Here is a 19,915-nt window from a genome sequence, read left to right as displayed (position 1 = left end):
AGGGATGATATATGGATTAGACATAGTGCATCCCACTCATACCCTTTGGCAATGTAGCTGACACATCTTACCAGGGTGCTTGTGTGGTTGACAGCATACAACATTACATCTAAAGGTATTGATATCAAACATATTTATTATCTATTATCTCTATTATGGTATTTATTGCCCAAACTACTTGCTAGCATATATACTATCAAGTAGCTTGTAACATGAGTACATGTAAGAGTGATCGACTATATATAGAAGTACTCCAACTTCGAGAGATTCATTTGAGGTTTTGACATGTGAACTGCAGACATGTAAAGACATGTGACTGTTGACATGTGCTTGTTGTCAAAAGTCAGAGGAGCCAACAGATTTGAATAAAAATATTATAACCCCTTGAGATGAGTTGCACGCCATAGGAGAGTTGATATGAAACGTACGTCAGCGTGCATGCCAAATAAGAAATGGAATTTACCAGCAACTAGTTTCATTGTATTCTATACACATATCAAATATACAATGTATTTGATCTTAATTACCCTGAAAACGAGATCAAAGCAAAGCATTAAAATAAAGACAACTTGAATAGCTGATTTACTAGGAAGAAGCTAAACAGGTTACGTCTCCTATAAGACTGCACAAATGGAGAATAACTAACTACTTATATATAGACTAAAATCATATATATATATACATGTTGGTGTGAGTCAGCGGGTATGCGGCAGCATATCAAACGGAACAGAGAAGTTTGTTAATGTCAGACCACCGTTGTTTAGCCTTAGTAATACACAAGGCCAACTGCTGCGGGTTGAGCGAGGGTCCACCCTGCTTACTCAGATGACAGATATTATCTCCGCCTGTGGTTATTACAGTTACCTCCCCTTGACATACTTGCTCCTCCTCATGTGTCGGATCGACGAGCAAAATTCTGTCATCAAATATCTGAAATGAAAACCCAACATTCATGATTGACTCAATGAGCTACAAAAGAACATTATTATTACTAGTAATTGCATCACAGTCCAGTGCCCCATGAAAGATCATCACTGTAATAAGTATGTGCATATTTATTCCATACTGTGCCGGGTGGCGGTGGTACAGTAGTTTTCCTATGTACAGGAAAACCACAGTGGCTAACCATTCATATGTACAGTGGCTTACCACTGTACATTCCAGAATGTGCAGTGATTAGCCGGTATCTGCAAAACCGAGTATCTGAACTTAATCCCAGCATGGGGCAACACATTTCCTAGCCCTCTCCGTGTGGATACGGTGGACACAGCTTTACTATAGCAATGACTAGACCGGCATTGCTCGGGTAATAGAATAACTACCTAATGAGTTTGAGCCACGTATTTGGAAAGCGAAATCTTTACCAAAATCTATTAAAATAATACCTACTTTTTGGGCCAGCTAAACAATTGTTACGCATAATGGTTAATATTGCTAGTTATTAACCCCAAGCAAGCGCTTCAAGCGTGAGTATCTTAACCAATATAATGACTATTTGCACCATGAATCTATTGAATTCCATGTAGCTTAATGGTTAAGTTGGCCGCCTCCAAATCTGAAGATACTGAGATCGAATCAAGTACAGTGCGGATTTTTTATTGCTAGGTACCAATTGCTATAACTGGATTCAGGGCAAACACTAAGAATTATATAGACTAGAAATTCCACTGTCATACAGCCCACGACCAAAGTGATATTGGAAAAGAAAGAAAGGGTACTGATGGTTGAGAAATGTAATATTAGCAGTCAAATGGCACTGCAGTGCAATAGGATAACTGCAGTGGTAGCTGTAATGTACTGGGTGTGGGTGTTATGGCTCTTTCTGGGCTAAAAGTATAAATCAAAGAGATATGAGCTTTGAAGATTTTTAATGAAACCGAAAATCAGGTAAAACTAACATATGAAACGCAACTAAAATAATAACATAGTTGTTCTGTTGTTGTCAAACCCCGGATTTCTCCCGTCGTTGTTTATAACTGTAAGGCTAGGTCGATAACTGTAAGGCTAGGAAATTGAAGGACCATCAATGACAAAAACCTGGCAGACGATAGGTCGATAAATGACCAGTAAAAATATAGCGATAGGCCGACTTCAGTCCAGCAAAGATTGATAGAAATTGGACTGACAAGATTGGAAAGATGCTTTGATGTTAAAAATTGCTCATGAAAAAGTTTAACTCTGAAAAGTCCACCCAGTTGCTTGTGCCAAAACTAGGTACAGAGTAACAAACCGTTTATCGTATTAAAATTACATAAAATGACCTTGACATGACTCTGACATGGCCTCTACAGGAATTACTTGGATGTCCATCAACAAGCAGAATGAGATGACATGTATTTGATTAACAACAATCTATCTTGTAAACTTGAGCAACACACAAATACCAACACTTCACACTTAAAGAATAGAGAAAGCATAATATTTTTATGCTTTATTATTTATCTTGAGGTGTTGACTGATGTTCTAAAAAAAAATCAAGGAGATTGACCAACCAGAAGCTGAGATATAGCCAGCCAAACACAGGTCTACCAAAAAACATAAGTGTTTTGGTAGTCATCAATATATGACGTATGAAATCGACTTGTGTGCCATCGGTCAATTAAGCCAACTAATGCACTCTCCTATAGCAATCACGGCGTTTTAATTGGTTTAATCGCTGGAAGTATAGAACAATCAAATTGGGCCTAACAATCATTGCTCTGAGAATTCCGAACCAGTCCCTCTGACGTGTAGATTAGTTTTAGAATAAAATAATTACACGCATCTATTATTTCGCAACATTCTGCTATCACTTTCTACAAATTATATTAGTTACATCATTTATTCTATACGCAGTTATATTATTATTTTGTATAATATGCATTATGATTATAATATTAATCATAAAAAATAATCATAGATAAGATAATAGATCAATAGAAAAATCAAATCAAAAGTTATCGTTTTCTTTTTTTACAGCAAGAGCAGCACGGCAAGTTATTCTTTTTAAGATTATGGCTGTAGTGAACTTAGTCTGTTAATAGTGACGATAATCATGAAAATCAACTAAATGCTGCAGTAGATACACAATAGAAAAATGATGAATGAACAAAAATTCACATTCTCATTTCTTATTCTAAACGACTTGCAATCACGCCTGACTATACACGCGCCGTTCGTTGAACAGAGGATCTTCGGAGCATATCCGTGGAGATCGAGTTAAAATTTGAAGCACAATAGTCAAAATATTCTCTTCTGTTTTGACAAATCACGGCGAGGGGTTGTGGGCAATTGCCTTTACCACACAATGTTTGCTTGATTTTCCTGAGAAACCAGAGCTAGTCTGTAAATTATTTACTATCGCGAGAAGCTTTTCACATCTCGTAGCCAAAACAATCATACGTAACGGCGGTAAGGGTGCACAACTCTGGCACATGAACATTAAGTCGATTTTATACGTCAGTTTTCGGGATTTTCGAAGGGTTTTCCTCTGATTCTTAATTAGGTAGACCTATGTTTGGCTGGCTATATCTCAGCTTCTAATGGGTCAATCTCCTAGATTCTTTTTTTAGAACATCGGTCAACACCTCAAGATAACTAATAAAGCATAATAATATTATGCTTTCTCTATTCTTTAAACAAGATTTATCTGTTACGGACCAAATCTTGGCTAGTGATAGCGGCTGAGTGAATCTGTCGCTATGGAATGCCTTAGCACCTATACAAGCTTTTTAAAGACTGTTATCTACGTCCAAAGAAGTGAGTCATACAAAGGGCTACCTGCTTGATATACACTTCCTCTATAGCAAAATTGCTCAGACTACCTTTTAATAATAATAGCAGCAATAACATGTCATTGGATTTTCCGTTTTATATTGGTATGATGAAGCAACTTCCCTTCTTCGAACACTCACATCATAAACTATTTCTAGGTTTGAGCCGTCACACCAGCAACTTCTACCATGAAGGTTTAAGATTCACTTGGAGATAAAACAGCAATTTACTTGCTGGCCCTAATCTATTTTAATAAGAGGGTCAAAGTTCACCGAAGTAGGCCAACTATAACTTATGGCTATCTATCTAATTAATCTCCTTGACAAGGCCACAGCTGTCATAAATGACTGAGAAAACTGAGGTGATAATCTACGAAGTTGAGAGAAATGATGCTGAATTGGGCAGCAGTGAAGTACTAATACAAATTCAAGCGTGTAAATCTGCTTGCTTTATTAGGTGCTAGAAACATGAGCATTTGACAGGTAGCCTTTATAAGTTGGTGTCAGATAGCTTTGACATGCGTACAGATGGACTTCCACAAAATCTTAGTAAATTTTATCAAAACGTATCCATGGGTACTTTTCGAACACTGATTGTTTTTGATGTTTGAAGTGATCTGATTGCAAGGGTCGTCCAAGATTAAAATTCATAAAACTTGATGCGGTTAGAATGGTATGATGAGTTAAACATTTTATAATATGACAAGGAGATGCCACTCCAAAAAATTCAAACTGAAACACTCCATGCAGACCAACTTTTATTTTGATACAAATCACACACCTGTCCCGATTGTACCAGAATCACTGTAGGTTTAGCCTTTGATCAAGATGTAAGAAGGCATAAAACAACCGAGTCGGATAGGATCGACTGACAGCAGATATGAGCATTTGGCGTGATGAACTATCAACCCTTCCAGCCTCATGCCCAAAATATTCAGGAAGTTGTTATCCCTGGGCAGAATCCCGAATTCATCAGGATCAACTTTTAAAGCGATTGGTGCAAACGTCGTTTGCTATATCGTAATTCTGTTGCAATATTCTTAAATTACACATTCTAAGCTTTTAAATGAGTGCAGGTTCGCTATAGGTTGAAACTTGTAAAACAGACCAATAAAACTTTTTCTCTCAAGTTCTTGTAAGAGAAATCAAACATATCGGCAAAATTTGAGGATCGTTTTTTCAGTAGTATCATTATAATATCAATATCATATTCCGACTCTACAAATTTATTACTCTACCACTAGCTCTAGATAAGTCTCAAGAACATATATGATTATAAGATTTACTTACAGGTAAGTACTAGAAGTTTATGGACACATAGGCTAAGCGCATGCCTATCACCTAAATTTTTTAATGATGGTTATTTTTCCCCAATACAAATCTAGAGAAGTTTGCATATTGTTATTAGAATAGCTGAAAAGAGTTCAAGAGTTCAAGATTTAAGTTGCTGCAACGAGAAACATGCCCAACTATGTCCTGGCATCATAGACTAGGGCAGCTACATGTATTTATAAACCAACCAAATTGCCATTTCTTAAATCATAAATGGAACACTGGTATAGCCCTAGAAATTTATTCCGGATGAGAAATTGTCCAAACACAAAACATGGTCCTTTCATTGGTTTAATCACCCTTCACAAGGTCGTTGTTATTGGAAAGTCATTTTAACCATTTAAAAACTACGAGTTATCAAAGGATAGTAAGACTGTAACTGTCTCTCATAAATTCTAGCCAAAATACTAAAACTACCGTGAGACACTTGAAAAAAAACTTCTGCAAAACAGGTTATGACAGGCATCAAGTAACAGGTGAATATATCATCCAATCAAAGAAGACATTTAAAATTTAAAACTAACCGTGAAAGACAAAGGGATGGGAAAAGAGGAGAGATGAAGTTGTTTCATTGAATCTGTATCAATTGATATCTTCTCCAACTCGCTATTGTATGTTGCTGTAGGCAGCGAGAGATCCTTGAGAGCTCCAACAGCTGCCAGTATGACAGCATCTCTAATATTACCTTAAACGAATGTTATTTTGATATACATAGCAAGCTAGTATCACACATCAGAGAAGCAACTCTAAAAATTTAATAATATATATGTACCATGAATGTACACAAGAGGACACAACTCCAACCAAACAGGATTGTACAGTGAAACTCGGCTAACTCGACCTTTACGAGACCGAGAGAAAGTGTTCGAGTTATCAGAGCGTTCAAGTTATGAGAACACTGTCACAAGTGCATGCATTATTGTATTTATCAGTACATATACAAACTATATATAAATCAAAAGCATTGATTGCTTGTTGCAAGTTAAGGAACCTCTCATGTAATGTTTTAACAATTTTTATCAGAAAGTATAAACGTTTTCCTATTACTTGAGATTTGTTTGTTTGTTTTAGGTGATGTGACTGCCAGGACAAAAGCATAGGCAAAACCTGATCGCGGTTGAAACTCTCAGAAAAAAGACATTTTTCTTTTGAGGGTTTTAACAAAAACCAGTTTTGCCGATTTTTCTTAAAGTTTATCTGAAGGTTACCTCACTTCTCCTTGCTTGCGGAGGGCTATCCCCAAGCGGATGTATGGTAAAATTTGATTTTTTGCAAACCTATAGAAAGGTCGTTAACGAAAACATTTTGCCGGTAGTGGTAATAATGACGCCTACGAACTACTAAAAGTTATTGTTTATCTCTATGGCTTGGAATAAAGTGATATTCTAAAGCGATAACAACCGTCTCGGTAGCCGTTGGGCAAAAAAACTGTTCGAGTTAACCAAGTTACGGTCGAGTTATCTAAAGCAATTTATCATTGCGTGGGAACGGACCGAACAAATCCGTTCGAGTTAACCATGTGTTCGAGATATCCGAGGGCGAGTTATCCGAGTTTCACTGTATTTGGAACAGGAATATATAACAGGAAAAAAAAGCAACCTAATATATATTATCTTAATCTATATATAAATACTCTAGTTGAATATCCGGAGTTGCCAAGGTAATAAAAAGTCTTTGGACAGAAAATTTATGTTTATTTAACGAGTACATTTACCATTTTTACTTTTAAACTTCATATCATGATAAAAGTGTTTTTTTGTGAAGTTCAAATGAATTAAGAGAAAAAATAAAATCACTGTAAGGTTTTCAAATAACTGTAACATTTAAATCACATATCATGAAATAAGCGTTTTGTGGAAATAAATTAGGAGGAAAAATAAAACTGTAAAAGTATTTAAATGTAAAATCATTAGCAAGTAATGGTTAAGTATAGTCTGCTTTGCTACGATTACAAAGAAAAATTATTTGGTATACAGTGATATGAGTTTATTTCGTTTCAGTGTTGGCATCAAAGAGCGAAAATATCGTATATATTAGTGATATAGAAACCCATAGTACCTATCTAATGCAAACACTTCATGGTAAAAATCATCATCATCATAAATATTGATTAACAAAACATTATGTAAACCTTAGTAACTATAGTTACCTACAATAACTTTGGTGTATTTAGTGGTTATGATCTGCAAAAAGATGTAACATTACAATGTACTACAAACAGTATGTACCATGGGAAGTGCTTACCCTCGAGACAGACAGACAGACATGTAACATGAATGCTGAATCTAACTTAAATGAATTTAGCTTACTGAACAAATACTTGAAGCTAAGTTTTAGTTTGTATTTTACTAAACTTCAAACTTTGAACTAAATTTTATTATTTGTCTGTTTGCGAGTCTGTTTTTAAGAAACAGAATCACGCTGAGCTGAGATAGCAATCAACGCATATCTCTTTCCGTGTGGGAGGTGATTCGGCGAATAGCATGTGGACATTTTTGCCATTTCGTCGTAATCAGTGCGAAAAGCGTCAAATTTTGAGAGAAATTTTTGTTGATATCGTATGGTGGAAAACAAATTCGCCTTAGTATGGCGAGGAAGAAAAATTATCGCATTTCATTGAGTTAGGCGAGAAACATTTTATAACAGGGGCATGATAACCTGTGGGCGCAATAGATCAATTAATAGGTAATTTAGTGTGTGCAATCGGGAAAAGGGTATACAGCAAAAAGTAAGAGTGTTGCAACCGTAAGAACTTCGTAGACTTGTGATTAGATGATTGGCTTACAAACTTGCGGTTGCCATCTTCGTGAGTTCAAATCCAGCAAGAAGCAATGTTTTCACTCTGAGATTTTAATAGAGCTCTATAACTGGACAGACAGATAATGACAGATGATGACAAACTTCGAGGTTTATATATATGAAAGTGTTTGTTGTTTGTCGTATGTCCAGTTATAGCGATAGTGTTAGACACGAAAAATAAATGCTTCACACTGAACTGAACTCAGCAACTGGAAACAGGCATGTTATCCACTATGTTACCTTCGGCCTACTTGCTATGCTAGGGAATATTTGTGCACATGTGTATTACACCTGCCAATGTTTAATAGCAATTGGTTAAAATATGCACGCTTCGTGCTTCATCGAGCATACTCAAACTACTAGAAGGAAAATATGTGCCACAACTCCCCCAAACACTATAAATATGGGTATATATGGTTTATTTACGGTTTATAGCATAAACTCAATTGAACTTATAACACACACAGAACTAAACTAACACCTGCACTGAAAAGTTTGATGGTAAATATTGTAAATGTTGAATGAAAATAAATTTTTTGTGCAAAAAGTTTTATTACCCGGGCAACTTTGGGTACTCGGCTAAAAAAAACTAAAACAGCCCGACATGCCTCAGAGAAAGACATGACTAAGGTGTAGAACATTATATGACAAGAAAAAACAACTCCAAGATCATGGTGTTACAAGAGGAACTGCAGATTGCACATTGGGAAGTTTTACGTTGAGAAGTGCAACTCTGGTTGTTATACAAGTTAAAGAACATCTTAATAAATGTGCGGCATTATGTGAAGGTAACATAACTTTAATCTATATATATAAATATCAAAGTTTATCATCTGTCATTCGGTCTGTCCAACTACAGCGATTGGTATCTAGCAATGAAAATCCGTAGAGCAAATGATTTGATCTCAGAACCTCCCACTCAGCAGGCAACAACATAACCCATTAAGCGTGGACGATATGAGTTGTTATCTGGGTTCAAAACGCTGTGTTACGTTACGCGCAACGTCACTAAAGCTTACTCGCATGGCTCTCACAAAGTTTAGCAATACGGATAATAGCTTACCCAAACTAACCATTGACAATGTACCAGGCAAATGGTAAGTGGTAGTCAACTACATTGCTGCACCTGCCATTGTTTTATAGGCTGCTTTTTATTATCCGTGCAACGCCGAGCATTTGGATAGTAGTTTATATAAAAAGCAGTTCTTATAGAATGATTTTAAATGAGGGAATACAACTCTAACAGCATGGCACTACATGAACGGGTATCACTTGAATGTTAAAACATTCCCTAACATGAGGGAAATATAAAATACTCTGCGATCAACAGAAAAGAAGATAACAAAAGACATATTTGTTAACATCAGGCTACTGAGCCTAAATATGATGCAACTAACAAGGGCGACAACTCGATTATTGGAACTAAAATAACAGTCACATACACTATAGCGGACAGCTAGTAATAGTTGAATAGTTCTATAATTAACTTTTCATGCTTATCTTGGCTTCAGAAGAAACACGAAGTGCTAGACAACAAACGATGAGATAAGCGTTGTAATAGAAATCATTTCAATTCTAAACTTGAATTAAATATTTTAATTAAGGGATTTCCTGTTTGTTAAAGATTTATTCTTTAAAACATTGGAGTTTGGCAAGAGGCATTGTGTTGATGGTTTAAGGTGCTTTTGTATTTCCCAGATGTGTATGTGTAACAGAATATCAACAAATATCCATCATACAGTCCCAAAATGATTACAACCAGTAGCCTGACAATCCGGCGGGCCATGAGAGATTGTGATGTGTAATAACTATGTGCACAATTATTCTGAATTGCAGCAAGATGGTTGGGCGGTGTGGGTGATAGCGTATTTGACTGGTAAGTCAAATGTCTGAGTTCGAACCCCAGGTGATGCTATCTTTTTGCCCAAAATTCAACAGCGGCTTCGGACAGACGTACACAACTCATAATATAGTAAAGACTGATTAATGGCTAAACGGGGCTTGTGGTCCCGTGCACCGTGAGAGATTGCCAGATGTAACAACTATGCACACAATTATTCTTCATTTTGCCATGGCGGTGTAGTTGGTAGCGTGCCTGGTAGCGTACCGTATTCCTGCGCGAAGTAATATTTTGCCTCGGACAGGCTTTGAAGCCTTAAAGCTGAACTTGTACAAAATTTTAATAAATCTTTTCCAAAAGTATTGATATTTTTCTATCATTTGCGAATTTTCTGATGTTTGAGGTGATCTGACTGCCAGGATGTCTCAGGATTAAAATCGACAGAACTTGATCGTGATTAAAACACCCAGATCAAGCGAAGGTGCAGTTATGACACTTATAGTTGCAAAGAGACAGACAGAACAGAGACGCAGTAATGCTCCAACTTGAACACAATAACCGATATCAATAACAAGAGAGACAGGCAGCCTCGCAACTAGTGATATCATTTTAGTACACATTTTTCTTCTGAGCATTTAAACGGAGATCAAGTTTTATCGATTTTAATCCTGAAACATCCGTAAAACATCCTGGTAGTCAGATCTCATCAAACATAAAAAACAATTGCAAATCATAGACAAATACTAATACTTTCTGATATAATTTATCAAAATTTTGTTGCAACTGTGTGTATCGAATGCTGACAGCCGCAGATCCCTGCCGCTTCTCAGTTAGTTTTGACACACCAACTACAGAAAATTTTTGCTAAAAAAATACACTTTGATATCTCAAAGTTTCCAAGCTGTAACAACCTATTGAATGTCACATCGAAATACACAAACTGCTAGCAAAATTATCATGAACTTCGCTTTGGAAAATTTAAGGAGTTTGACTTTTGTCTTATGTATTTTTTAGCTGGGATACAATTAATTATTTGAAACCTTGCTACTCCGGACATGGGTCGACATTTTTCTCCATGATTTGAAAAGTATTGATCCACATGCAAATGAGAGTGATCAGTACATTTTCACTACAAAAGGTATGTTTTACCAGGTCTAAATAGTAGTAAGAATATTAGCACTTTCTAAATAATCTTTTTGAAATAATAATGCCCCATTATTATTTCAACACCATGGTTAAAGTAATAATAGAGAATATTATTTTTTATTGCTGCTAAAATCATTAATTTTAATAATAATAAAAAATAATACACCTGTTTCTTACTCATTTCTTTGGATGGGTTAAATTTTGGCACGCAAATGAGGAGAATAAGGTCATTTTAAGGTCATAAAGTCATTTCCAAATAGAAGACAGCTCGGCTTAGACTGTGACTACGATAGAGGGGGACTAACTACTCTATCTATAGTTGGTAGGAGAAGAACATATTAAATATGAATGTGAATAACAGAGAACGTTGAGAACATGTAGTAGACACTGCAGGTTGCTGCCTGTGAACCCTGAGAAGTAGATTAAGAATTATCAACCGCAAAAACAATTAACAACTACTCCGCACAATTAATTATCGTTTGCAATTTGCATTTATGCTTAATATTTTCTCCTTTTTCAGTCTGCGAATGAAGTAGTAAGTCCCCTTTATTATCGTCCCAAACTTACATGATAACTAAAACAGAAATACCTAATTAATTCTTGTGCGGCCTGGTACTGATTGTTCCACGGTCTGGTATCAGTCCGTGACCCAGAGTTGGGAACCGCTGCCATACAGAATAAACAATGGTGGAACTCACTAAAGTGGCAACTGGAAAGAATTCAGAAGCCAAATTAGATCCTACAAATATGAAAAGAAAAAACAACTACCTACCATCATAGTTGCAGCAGAATATATCACAGTATAGTATCCAACAGTGTAAACCTGACTCAATGCACAACTGGCTCATATCCACCATTTGTGACTCCGTAACCACCTGTTGCGCATAGTCACTCAGTACTTGAGCCAACTCACTGGGTGGTCCTGCGAAATGACATCCACAATTAATGACACCATTGTAATGACATCCGCATTAAAAGGGGTGTGAATAAAGCAAATCTTTTACAATGGGAAACAGTGATTCATACTTTCCAAGGGCATGAGTATGAATGTTTTTAAATTTTCAGTCGGCAAAAGTTAATTGCCTTCTCAGCAAATAATGACCGATATTTCCAAATTACTTTTGATCAACAGCTGCAATTTCTAATGTACAGTGGATCACCACCATTCGCCAATTCGTTCAGGTGTAAGCATTGTAAGGCAAAAATTTCAGATAGAGGGTAATAGCAACCGGTAGTAACTATTTTATGCAAACACAGGTAAGTGATAAAATTTCAGATAGAGGGTAATAGCAACCGGTAGTAACTATTTTATGCAAACACAGGTAAGTGATAAAATTTCAGATAGAGGGTAATAGCAACCGGTAGTAACTATTTTATGCAAACACAGGTAAGTGATAAAATTTCAGACGATGACAAAGTTAAAGTTTAGTTTTGAGAAATACATACGTCACACTATAACTTAGCTTTAGGCATGTGTTTTGGAAGCTAAATTAATTTTAGTTTAGTCCAACTTTTACGTTATGCTTCTGTCTCCAATTTAAGAACTCCCTACGGCGCGTACTGCATGTAGTACATTGTAATTTTACGTTTTATAGCAAATCATAACCACTAAATACACTAAGTTACTGTAGGTAACTATAGTTACTAAGGTTAACATACTATTTTGTAACAAATTTTCAATATATACAGCAGGTATATAAAATTTTGACATTTTTTACAAGTGGGTGTTTGCATTAGATTACTATGGGTTTCTATACCCCTCCATACGACATTTTCCCCTTGACATGCCAACACTGTAATAAATACAAACCGTATAGCGAGGGTCTACTGTACATATGGGGGTTGACTGTACCTTGCTTGAAGAAATCCAATAAGATTTACAAATTTGGCAATAATCACATTGTGAATAGTCATATTTACAATATCTTTTCCACAAAGTATTACAGCAAGTCAGAAAGTAAACTAAAAAAAAGTGTAAAGATTAAAAAATTAATTAGTCTAATATAATAATAATACTAACTAATAATGGTGGAATTGAAAGCATAAAACATGTAAAAAGCAAGCTTGAGGATTGATATGAGTGTTTAAACAAAAGTGGACAAATATCAGCTCTGTGAAAATAGTTATGCATATTTATCACAACAGATTTCTATATGCTTCCTAGACCTTCCAGGGAAAAATTTGATTCAAGTTAACATTGAAGGTGTGCACTCCCATCAAGTGATGAGGTGACAGGGCTATCAATATATATAACAACAACAGTAACGTTGGCCTGCAATATTTTTAAAGTATTCAAATTCTCTCATAGTAGAACTAATATTGATTAAACGCAAGCTGTCATTAAAGTATCATTTTCTTCAAAATTCAGTAACCTTGCCATTGTTACATAATCAATTAAATATGACCTCAGGTCCTGTCTACTACTGGAACAAAATCAATCAACAAAGGGGTCAGCCTACAGATGATAAATAGATACAAAATTCGGCACTGTTAACCAAATGCAAAAAAACATTAGTTTGAAAAAGCTCAGCCCTTTCAACTCTGACCGCCGATATATCGGCTTTTAGATGGCTCTTTTGACAAATGCAGTTTCTAAGTAACAGCGTGAACAAATCAAATGAATTATTGCATAAAGTGGTAGACCGGAAAATTTACTTCTATTTTTCACCGTTGTCAAAGATCTTTATCTGCTTCCTTTGTTATTATAAGAATTTTACTGGGACAATATCGCAAACAAGTTTGATGCGACTCAATTGTTGGTATGTACGGATGATTGTGACGTAGATGATGAATTATGTGATACTAACTATAACTTTACTGATTATTTCGAGTCATAAAGTGATGATGAACATGCATTCGATGGATATGATGCTACTGCAAACATTTTCAGAATTAGTGACAATCATACAAGTCTTTATGGTTACAGCTTGAAGAACTTTGAAAAACATTTTTTTATTATATTTGATTATGTATGCTGTTGTTGGACATTTTCCCAATATTTCACCAAATATCATTAGATTATTAACATACTTAGATATATTAAATATAAGTTCTAAAACATTTCACTGTATAACAAATTGCTTAGGGATACTGACACACGATGACAAAGACAACAAGGGTTTAAAGTGTTAACATTTCAAAAACTTATGAAAAATGAATTAAGAGTTGTTTGCCCAATTTTTTTTAGCTAAGATGTAGGAGGAGACAACTCTTACATTTTAACCTACAAATGATTTTTGTTATGGTATACTTAAGACCTGTTAATTTAACAACCTCCCATATATGATCAACAAGTGTCTAGTGAACTGACCATAAACTGCTAATAACCCAATAAAGAAGAGCATCTGAGTATGGCCACTCTTCCTCGAGCGTAGGCACTGCTGACATAGTGAAGGGAAAAGCAAAAGATAAACACATCTCTCAGTTACCTGGCTTAAAATCGGGACTGCACATGGGAGGAAGTTGTACATTGATAACGAGTACTCCGGCAGCAGGCGTGTTGGCCATGGGGCGAGTTATCTCTGCCTTGATGCCGCATACGACTACGGTGTTTCCTAACTTAACCATTGCACTGCCATCAGCCGTTGAAATGTCTCCTAGGGTCAGCCTCTGCAGTAAATGAACCAGTAAACCAGTTGGTAATGACAGCCAGTTGCAAGTTCTAAAATGGACCTATACGAGTAAGCTAATCTTGACCTTGCTATAGTTTTTTTTATAGAAAAATCGGCATAAGCGTAAGCAACGTGGAACCTAATTACAACACATGTAAACTTGACTAAATATCAATACCTGCCAATCATGTTTTACTATGGCATAGCCTAGCTACGACATTTCCTTCAAGGACACTGGGCACAGCAAAAGAAGGTACACAGATGCGCAAACAAAAGATTAATAAGACAACTTCACCAGCTTAAAAACAATTTGAGAGTGGGTAATTGATAGAGATAAAATAGCACAAGGAATACAATGCAAACTTATGTGTGATCAAGTCAAATCCACATTTGCTTTGAATATGTTATACCTCGAGCATGAGAGAATTTATATATGGTAGTTTAATTTGCACGCACACAACAATAGCCAGATTGCAGGCATCAAAAAACATCACAGCTAATTTGTGGACACAAGTTAACATAACGTATATCTCTCAATACTTATTAAAGTGATTAATATAGCAAGCAAGTTTAATAATTGAGGATATGAACGTTTGTGAATCAATGTACATAGACGAGAATGTTTTTATTTAGCAGCCCCGACAACTATTTTAAACTTGTTAAAAAGCATCAAATTAAGAATAAACTCCCCTTTCTTCATAACTAATAGACCTCGAATATAAGCAGGAAGAAATCAGATATCAATCCTATACACTAATCTTCACTCGGGGCTACCTTATTAAAATGCATCAAATTAGGAATAGTCTTCTCTTTCTTCATTACTAGTGGTATTTCGAGTGGAAGCAGAAGGAAACCAGATATCAACCCGATACACTAATCTTCACTAGAGGCTATCCCGATCCAGACACTAATCTACATCGCTTTCGTTCTAGGGTTGAATGTTTATTTTTAACAACAAAAAGTATACATGAAATATGTGTTGATTGGTTTGCATTTAACACCTAGGAGGCCTAGTATTGTACATACATCAGGACCCCTGATCCTAGATCATATTAACAGCTTTCCTTCAGACGTGAAAACACTCAAAGTAGCCCAATTCTTTTGAACAAAATATCATTAAGAAGCTCTGGGATTGTAGGAGACAACGAAAGAAACAGAAATCAAATAGAGTGAACAGTTCTCATTTTACGCACTCTCAAAAAGATATGTTTTAGAGAGAATTTAGAAAACAAGTATTGCGGTACACCAAAACTAACAAATGGTGTATTGTTTTCACGAGCCGACAATCAACTAGTTGAAGCGTCTTTAGTTGTTTAGTGCCTTGGTGTTTTAGCTGTTGTTGCTTGTTTCTGAGTATTTACTACCAAGAACTTCAATCAATGTGTCATAAAAAACTGCCTTGTCAGCAGCCATTTTTTATTTCTAAGTCAGGACAAAATGCTCTCAATATTTTGGCTATATCTCGAGAATTGACAGTTCAATCGACTTGAAACTTATTGTAAAAATTATAATTGGAAACTTATAATTGTACTGAAAATTTACCGCTACATAATCCTACTTAAACTAGAAGTGAGACGGGGGGCATATGATCTAATGAGAAAACAACTTCACATTCCTTGTGCCACAAAGGCCCTATACTTGACCTATGATTCTCAACTCACCACTTCTCTCGTGCAACAAAGGACCCTGGAGTCTGTCATATGACCATCAACTCACCACTTCTCTCGTGCAACAAAGGACCCTGGAGTCGGTCATATGACCATCAACTCACTACTTCTCTCATGCCACATAGGACCCTGGAGTCGGTCATATGACCATCAACTCACCACTTCTCTCGTGCAACAAAGGACCCTGGAGTCTGTCATATGACCATCAACTCACCACTTCTCTCGTGCAACAAAGGACCCTGGAGTCTGTCATATGACCATCAACTCACCACTTCTCTCGTGCAACAAAGGACCCTAAAGTCTGACATATGACCATCAACTCACCACTTCTCTCGTGCCACAAAGGACCCTGGAGTCTGACATACGACCATCATCTCACCACTTCTCTCGTGCCACAAAGGACCCTGGAGTCTGACATATGACCATCAACTCACTACTTTTCTCATGCCACAAAAGACCCTGGAGTTTGACATATGACCATAAACTCACTACTTCTCTCGTGCCATAAAGGCCACCAAAGTCTGACATATGACCATCAATTCACCACTTCTCTTGTGCCACAAAGGTCACTAAAGTCTGACATATGATTGTCAACTGACTGCTTCCCTCATATCACAAAGGCACCTGAAGTATGGCATATGAACAATCCTCACCTCTCCACTGACATATAAGCATCAACTCACCGCTTCCCTTGTGTCACCAAGGCCTCTGTTATCTGGCCTCACGTCTTGCTCAATGAACTTAGAAAGATATTCTTTCCTATGGTAAGCTTGTATTTCTCTAGCAGCACTCATCGCGCAGTGGTAGCAGGAACTAACGCCAATAACTGTCAGCTAACCTGTGATACATACAGAGGGTAGCGTACAACATAGAAAGATGTGAACTCTGGGTGAATAGTAATAAAAGTTAACTGGTGGTACAAAAGCTATTAGACCGAGTCATGTTACAGGTTAGCGGTAAGAAAATTTGTGATAAGCCATTCACTTTTTGTCAGAACACATTGAATATAGCTTGTGATTCTACGAAAATACGGTACTCATAGTACGAGATGTGATTTTCCCATACTAAGGTATACTACAAGAAAAGCGTTTAATGTCACTTTTGCAAACGAATAGAGAGCTATGGCAAAGGTGGTAACAATACTGATGTGAAAAAATCTTGTTGAAATAAATAAATTATATGAGTGACATATTTGATTAATATCCTTTCAATGTTTTTTATTTAGAATTTGTTAGCACAAGAAATAAATGTTTTGCCATTAAGGAAACAAAAAGTAGCTATGGGAATTTTACGAAGAATGTTTATCATAAAATGACTTATTAATATTCTGATAAAAATATCACTTAGTCAATAATATTAACATACATGAGAAACAGTTACTGACATCCAGTTTATAATAGAACTAACCTTATTTACGTTAACCCACAACGGTAAAGTGACCAAACATAAAGCTGATCTGTAAGAGTTGCTACTACTTGACTGTTTTGTTCAAAAGCTTGGCATAGCCATACCTTGATCTTTTCAACATACAATCAAATGAGGAGATATTTGTCTCAACATCCAAAATATATGTAAAATTTGACATGTTAAGAGTTACTCGACAGACTGTAGTCTGTAAAGGAGTAAATCTACACATAGCACCTCTTTTTGGTTTAATAGTGCTCATATAATATTAAGCAGTACTTCATATCTTCCTTTGGTGCTTATAGAAACATGAGTTTTAAACAGACCAGACAAAGAGGCAGTAGTGGAAAAAAGGAAAAATGGCAACGCTCTCCACATGAAGCAATGAATAAAACTTTAGAGAAACATGAGCAGAAAAATTTGAACTTCTATGAAAATTTTCTAGAGCATATAAGAAAATAAAAGTGATACGTAGTGGAGACAAATCTGATCAAGATACTCTATTCAGTAGATGCTTCTATAACGAATACCTCCTATAACATAAATTCCAGATAACGTAGAGAACTCGTGTGAAGTTTTGGCTTCAATTGAAATAAAAAAATTTCATATAACGTCAAGTGCCAAATCGGGCGAATTCTCAAATTCATTTTGTATGTTAATCCATCTTGCCGCACTTGCGAGAGATAAAGACGACGTGCGTATAGCATTATGTCTACTATATATATATACCTAACTTCCATAACATTCTAGTTTGTCGCAATAGATCATCAGATGTGTCGACAAAACAGAGAATAAGTAGCTGCGCAATTGTTTATAAATACTTTTAGGCACTTCACCGAACGGTCCACCGATCTGATTGTCGCGAGGTGGAGTGGTGTCAAAAGTTATCTTTTATCCTAACCTTGACCTAGACAACAAACAGGTAGTACCCCTTATTATATCAAAAATATTTTGTTGCTTTGCTTTATTATAAACATATAAAACATTTGTTATTAGTTTTACTGTGCAGAATCCTTTGATGTTTAGAAAAGATAGCAAATCTTTGTAAGTGATTGTCAAAGATGTGCACTCTCCATCAATTTTTGGTAGAATTACCACAATCATGGTCTATAAAACCAGTGAAATGGATCAGAAAAAAGAGAAAAGTTGTCGATGTAAACCAACAATACTGCAGTCACGGCACAGCCGACAAACCCAAATGTTTAAGTCAGGTTTGAACTATGCATGACCAAAGGATTGAGTTTGGAAGGATTTTGCAACGGATTAGGCAATTTACATGTATTTCACTGTTATTATACCGTAAAATCCCTATACATTGTAATGTAAACGCTGTTGAAACGGATTATTTACACTGTAGAAGCGCTTATTATTGTATTACAAATATAATGCAATTCTACATTTTATTGTTCAAACTTCACAAGTGTATGCTTTGTGCCTTCCGTCAGGTTGCCAAAATATTTGGTTTAATACTCTGTCCGGTTCCTGAAAACCAGCTTGTTAAACAACCACCTGCAGGCTATCTGATTGAAAATGAAAGCTTGCATTAATGCTATTTAATGTTAGTATGATTACTATTTAGTATATAAATATGCTGTTGCATCTTGGAAAGCAGTACTGCTAATTAAAGATGAATTACAAAAAATCACGTAAACAAAACGACAGACAAGCTAAGCTAAAGTTAAGCTCAATTGTTCACACAGCGTGAATTAGATTAGCGCCGCAACTCGGTCAATTCACATGTATAGTTTAGGCTGTACCTACATTTGTCAATTTTTTACAAAAAGCGACAATAATAACCTTTTTTTCGACACAACTTTACATGTTCATTATACATTTGGCTCTTTGCAGTTTCACATTATGTATGAAGTTTTATGCAATTTTTTGATTTTGTACACCTTTACTTATTTACTTTGTGGACTGTGAAACAAAATTAAAGATTTTAGTGAATTCTCACAATAATGCTAGCTCTAACGTGTTAAGTCCCCTGAATCCTGCAGGACTCAACGGCGAGATTAGACCTACTGTCCCTTCAGTTCCCTGATTTAGCAGAGCTTTTTGCTCAGAAGAGCCTTCTGAAATTTGAATTTATCCTTGAATATAATATCTAGTTAACTTTGTATGTCGTTTGATTGTAGTTTGAACATGGTATTTTGATGGAATGTCTCTTGGCCTTTGGGCAAAGAAATTGGTGCCATCCACTGGAAAAAAACTAACTTGTACAATTAAGCAACACTAGTTAGATATAGTTTTATAATATGATTACATTGATGCAGGTGATAATAATAATTGCTGTCAGGTATGCCTTGGTGTCAGATCCTGACAATGATTGAACTTCCACTAATTAATTGCGTTCTTTTAGGAGCA

The 19,915-nt window shown here is 35.9% G+C and overlaps 1 protein-coding gene across 1 annotated transcript; it reads right to left on the bottom strand.

Annotated features, from left to right (window-relative positions):
• Positions 1-531: 531 nt before the first annotated feature.
• LOC137401941 (exosome complex component RRP43-like) lies at positions 532-16,941 on the bottom strand. Its single transcript, XM_068088413.1, has 5 exons — positions 16,831-16,941; positions 14,298-14,478; positions 11,642-11,791; positions 5,609-5,769; positions 532-930 (listed from the first exon to the last, which is right to left on the bottom strand). The coding sequence occupies exons 1-5, from the start codon at positions 16,939-16,941 to the stop codon at positions 718-720; spliced, it is 816 nt and encodes a 271-aa protein (XP_067944514.1). The 3' UTR covers positions 532-717.
• Positions 16,942-19,915: the final 2,974 nt, after the last annotated feature.

Source organism: Watersipora subatra, chromosome 8 (assembly GCF_963576615.1).
Source record: "Watersipora subatra chromosome 8, tzWatSuba1.1, whole genome shotgun sequence".
Classification (NCBI taxonomy): domain Eukaryota; kingdom Metazoa; phylum Bryozoa; class Gymnolaemata; order Cheilostomatida; family Watersiporidae; genus Watersipora; species Watersipora subatra.
This window is presented reverse-complemented; position numbering and strand designations above follow the sequence as displayed.

What these genes read in the sequence shown, in the direction of transcription:
- LOC137401941 (XM_068088413.1), bottom strand. Translation starts at nt 16,941, where the DNA reads ATGAGTGCTGCTAGAGAAATACAAGCTTACCATAGGAAAGAATATCTT. An exon ending in TTGGTGACACAAGGGAAGCG is followed by an intron (nt 14,479 to 16,830) that starts GTGAGTTGATGC and finishes CATTTACTGCAG; the next exon opens with AGGCTGACCCTAGGAGACAT. An exon ending in ATTCTGCTGCAACTATGATG is followed by an intron (nt 5,770 to 11,641) that starts GTAGGTAGTTGT and finishes CATTCGTTTAAG; the next exon opens with GTAATATTAGAGATGCTGTC.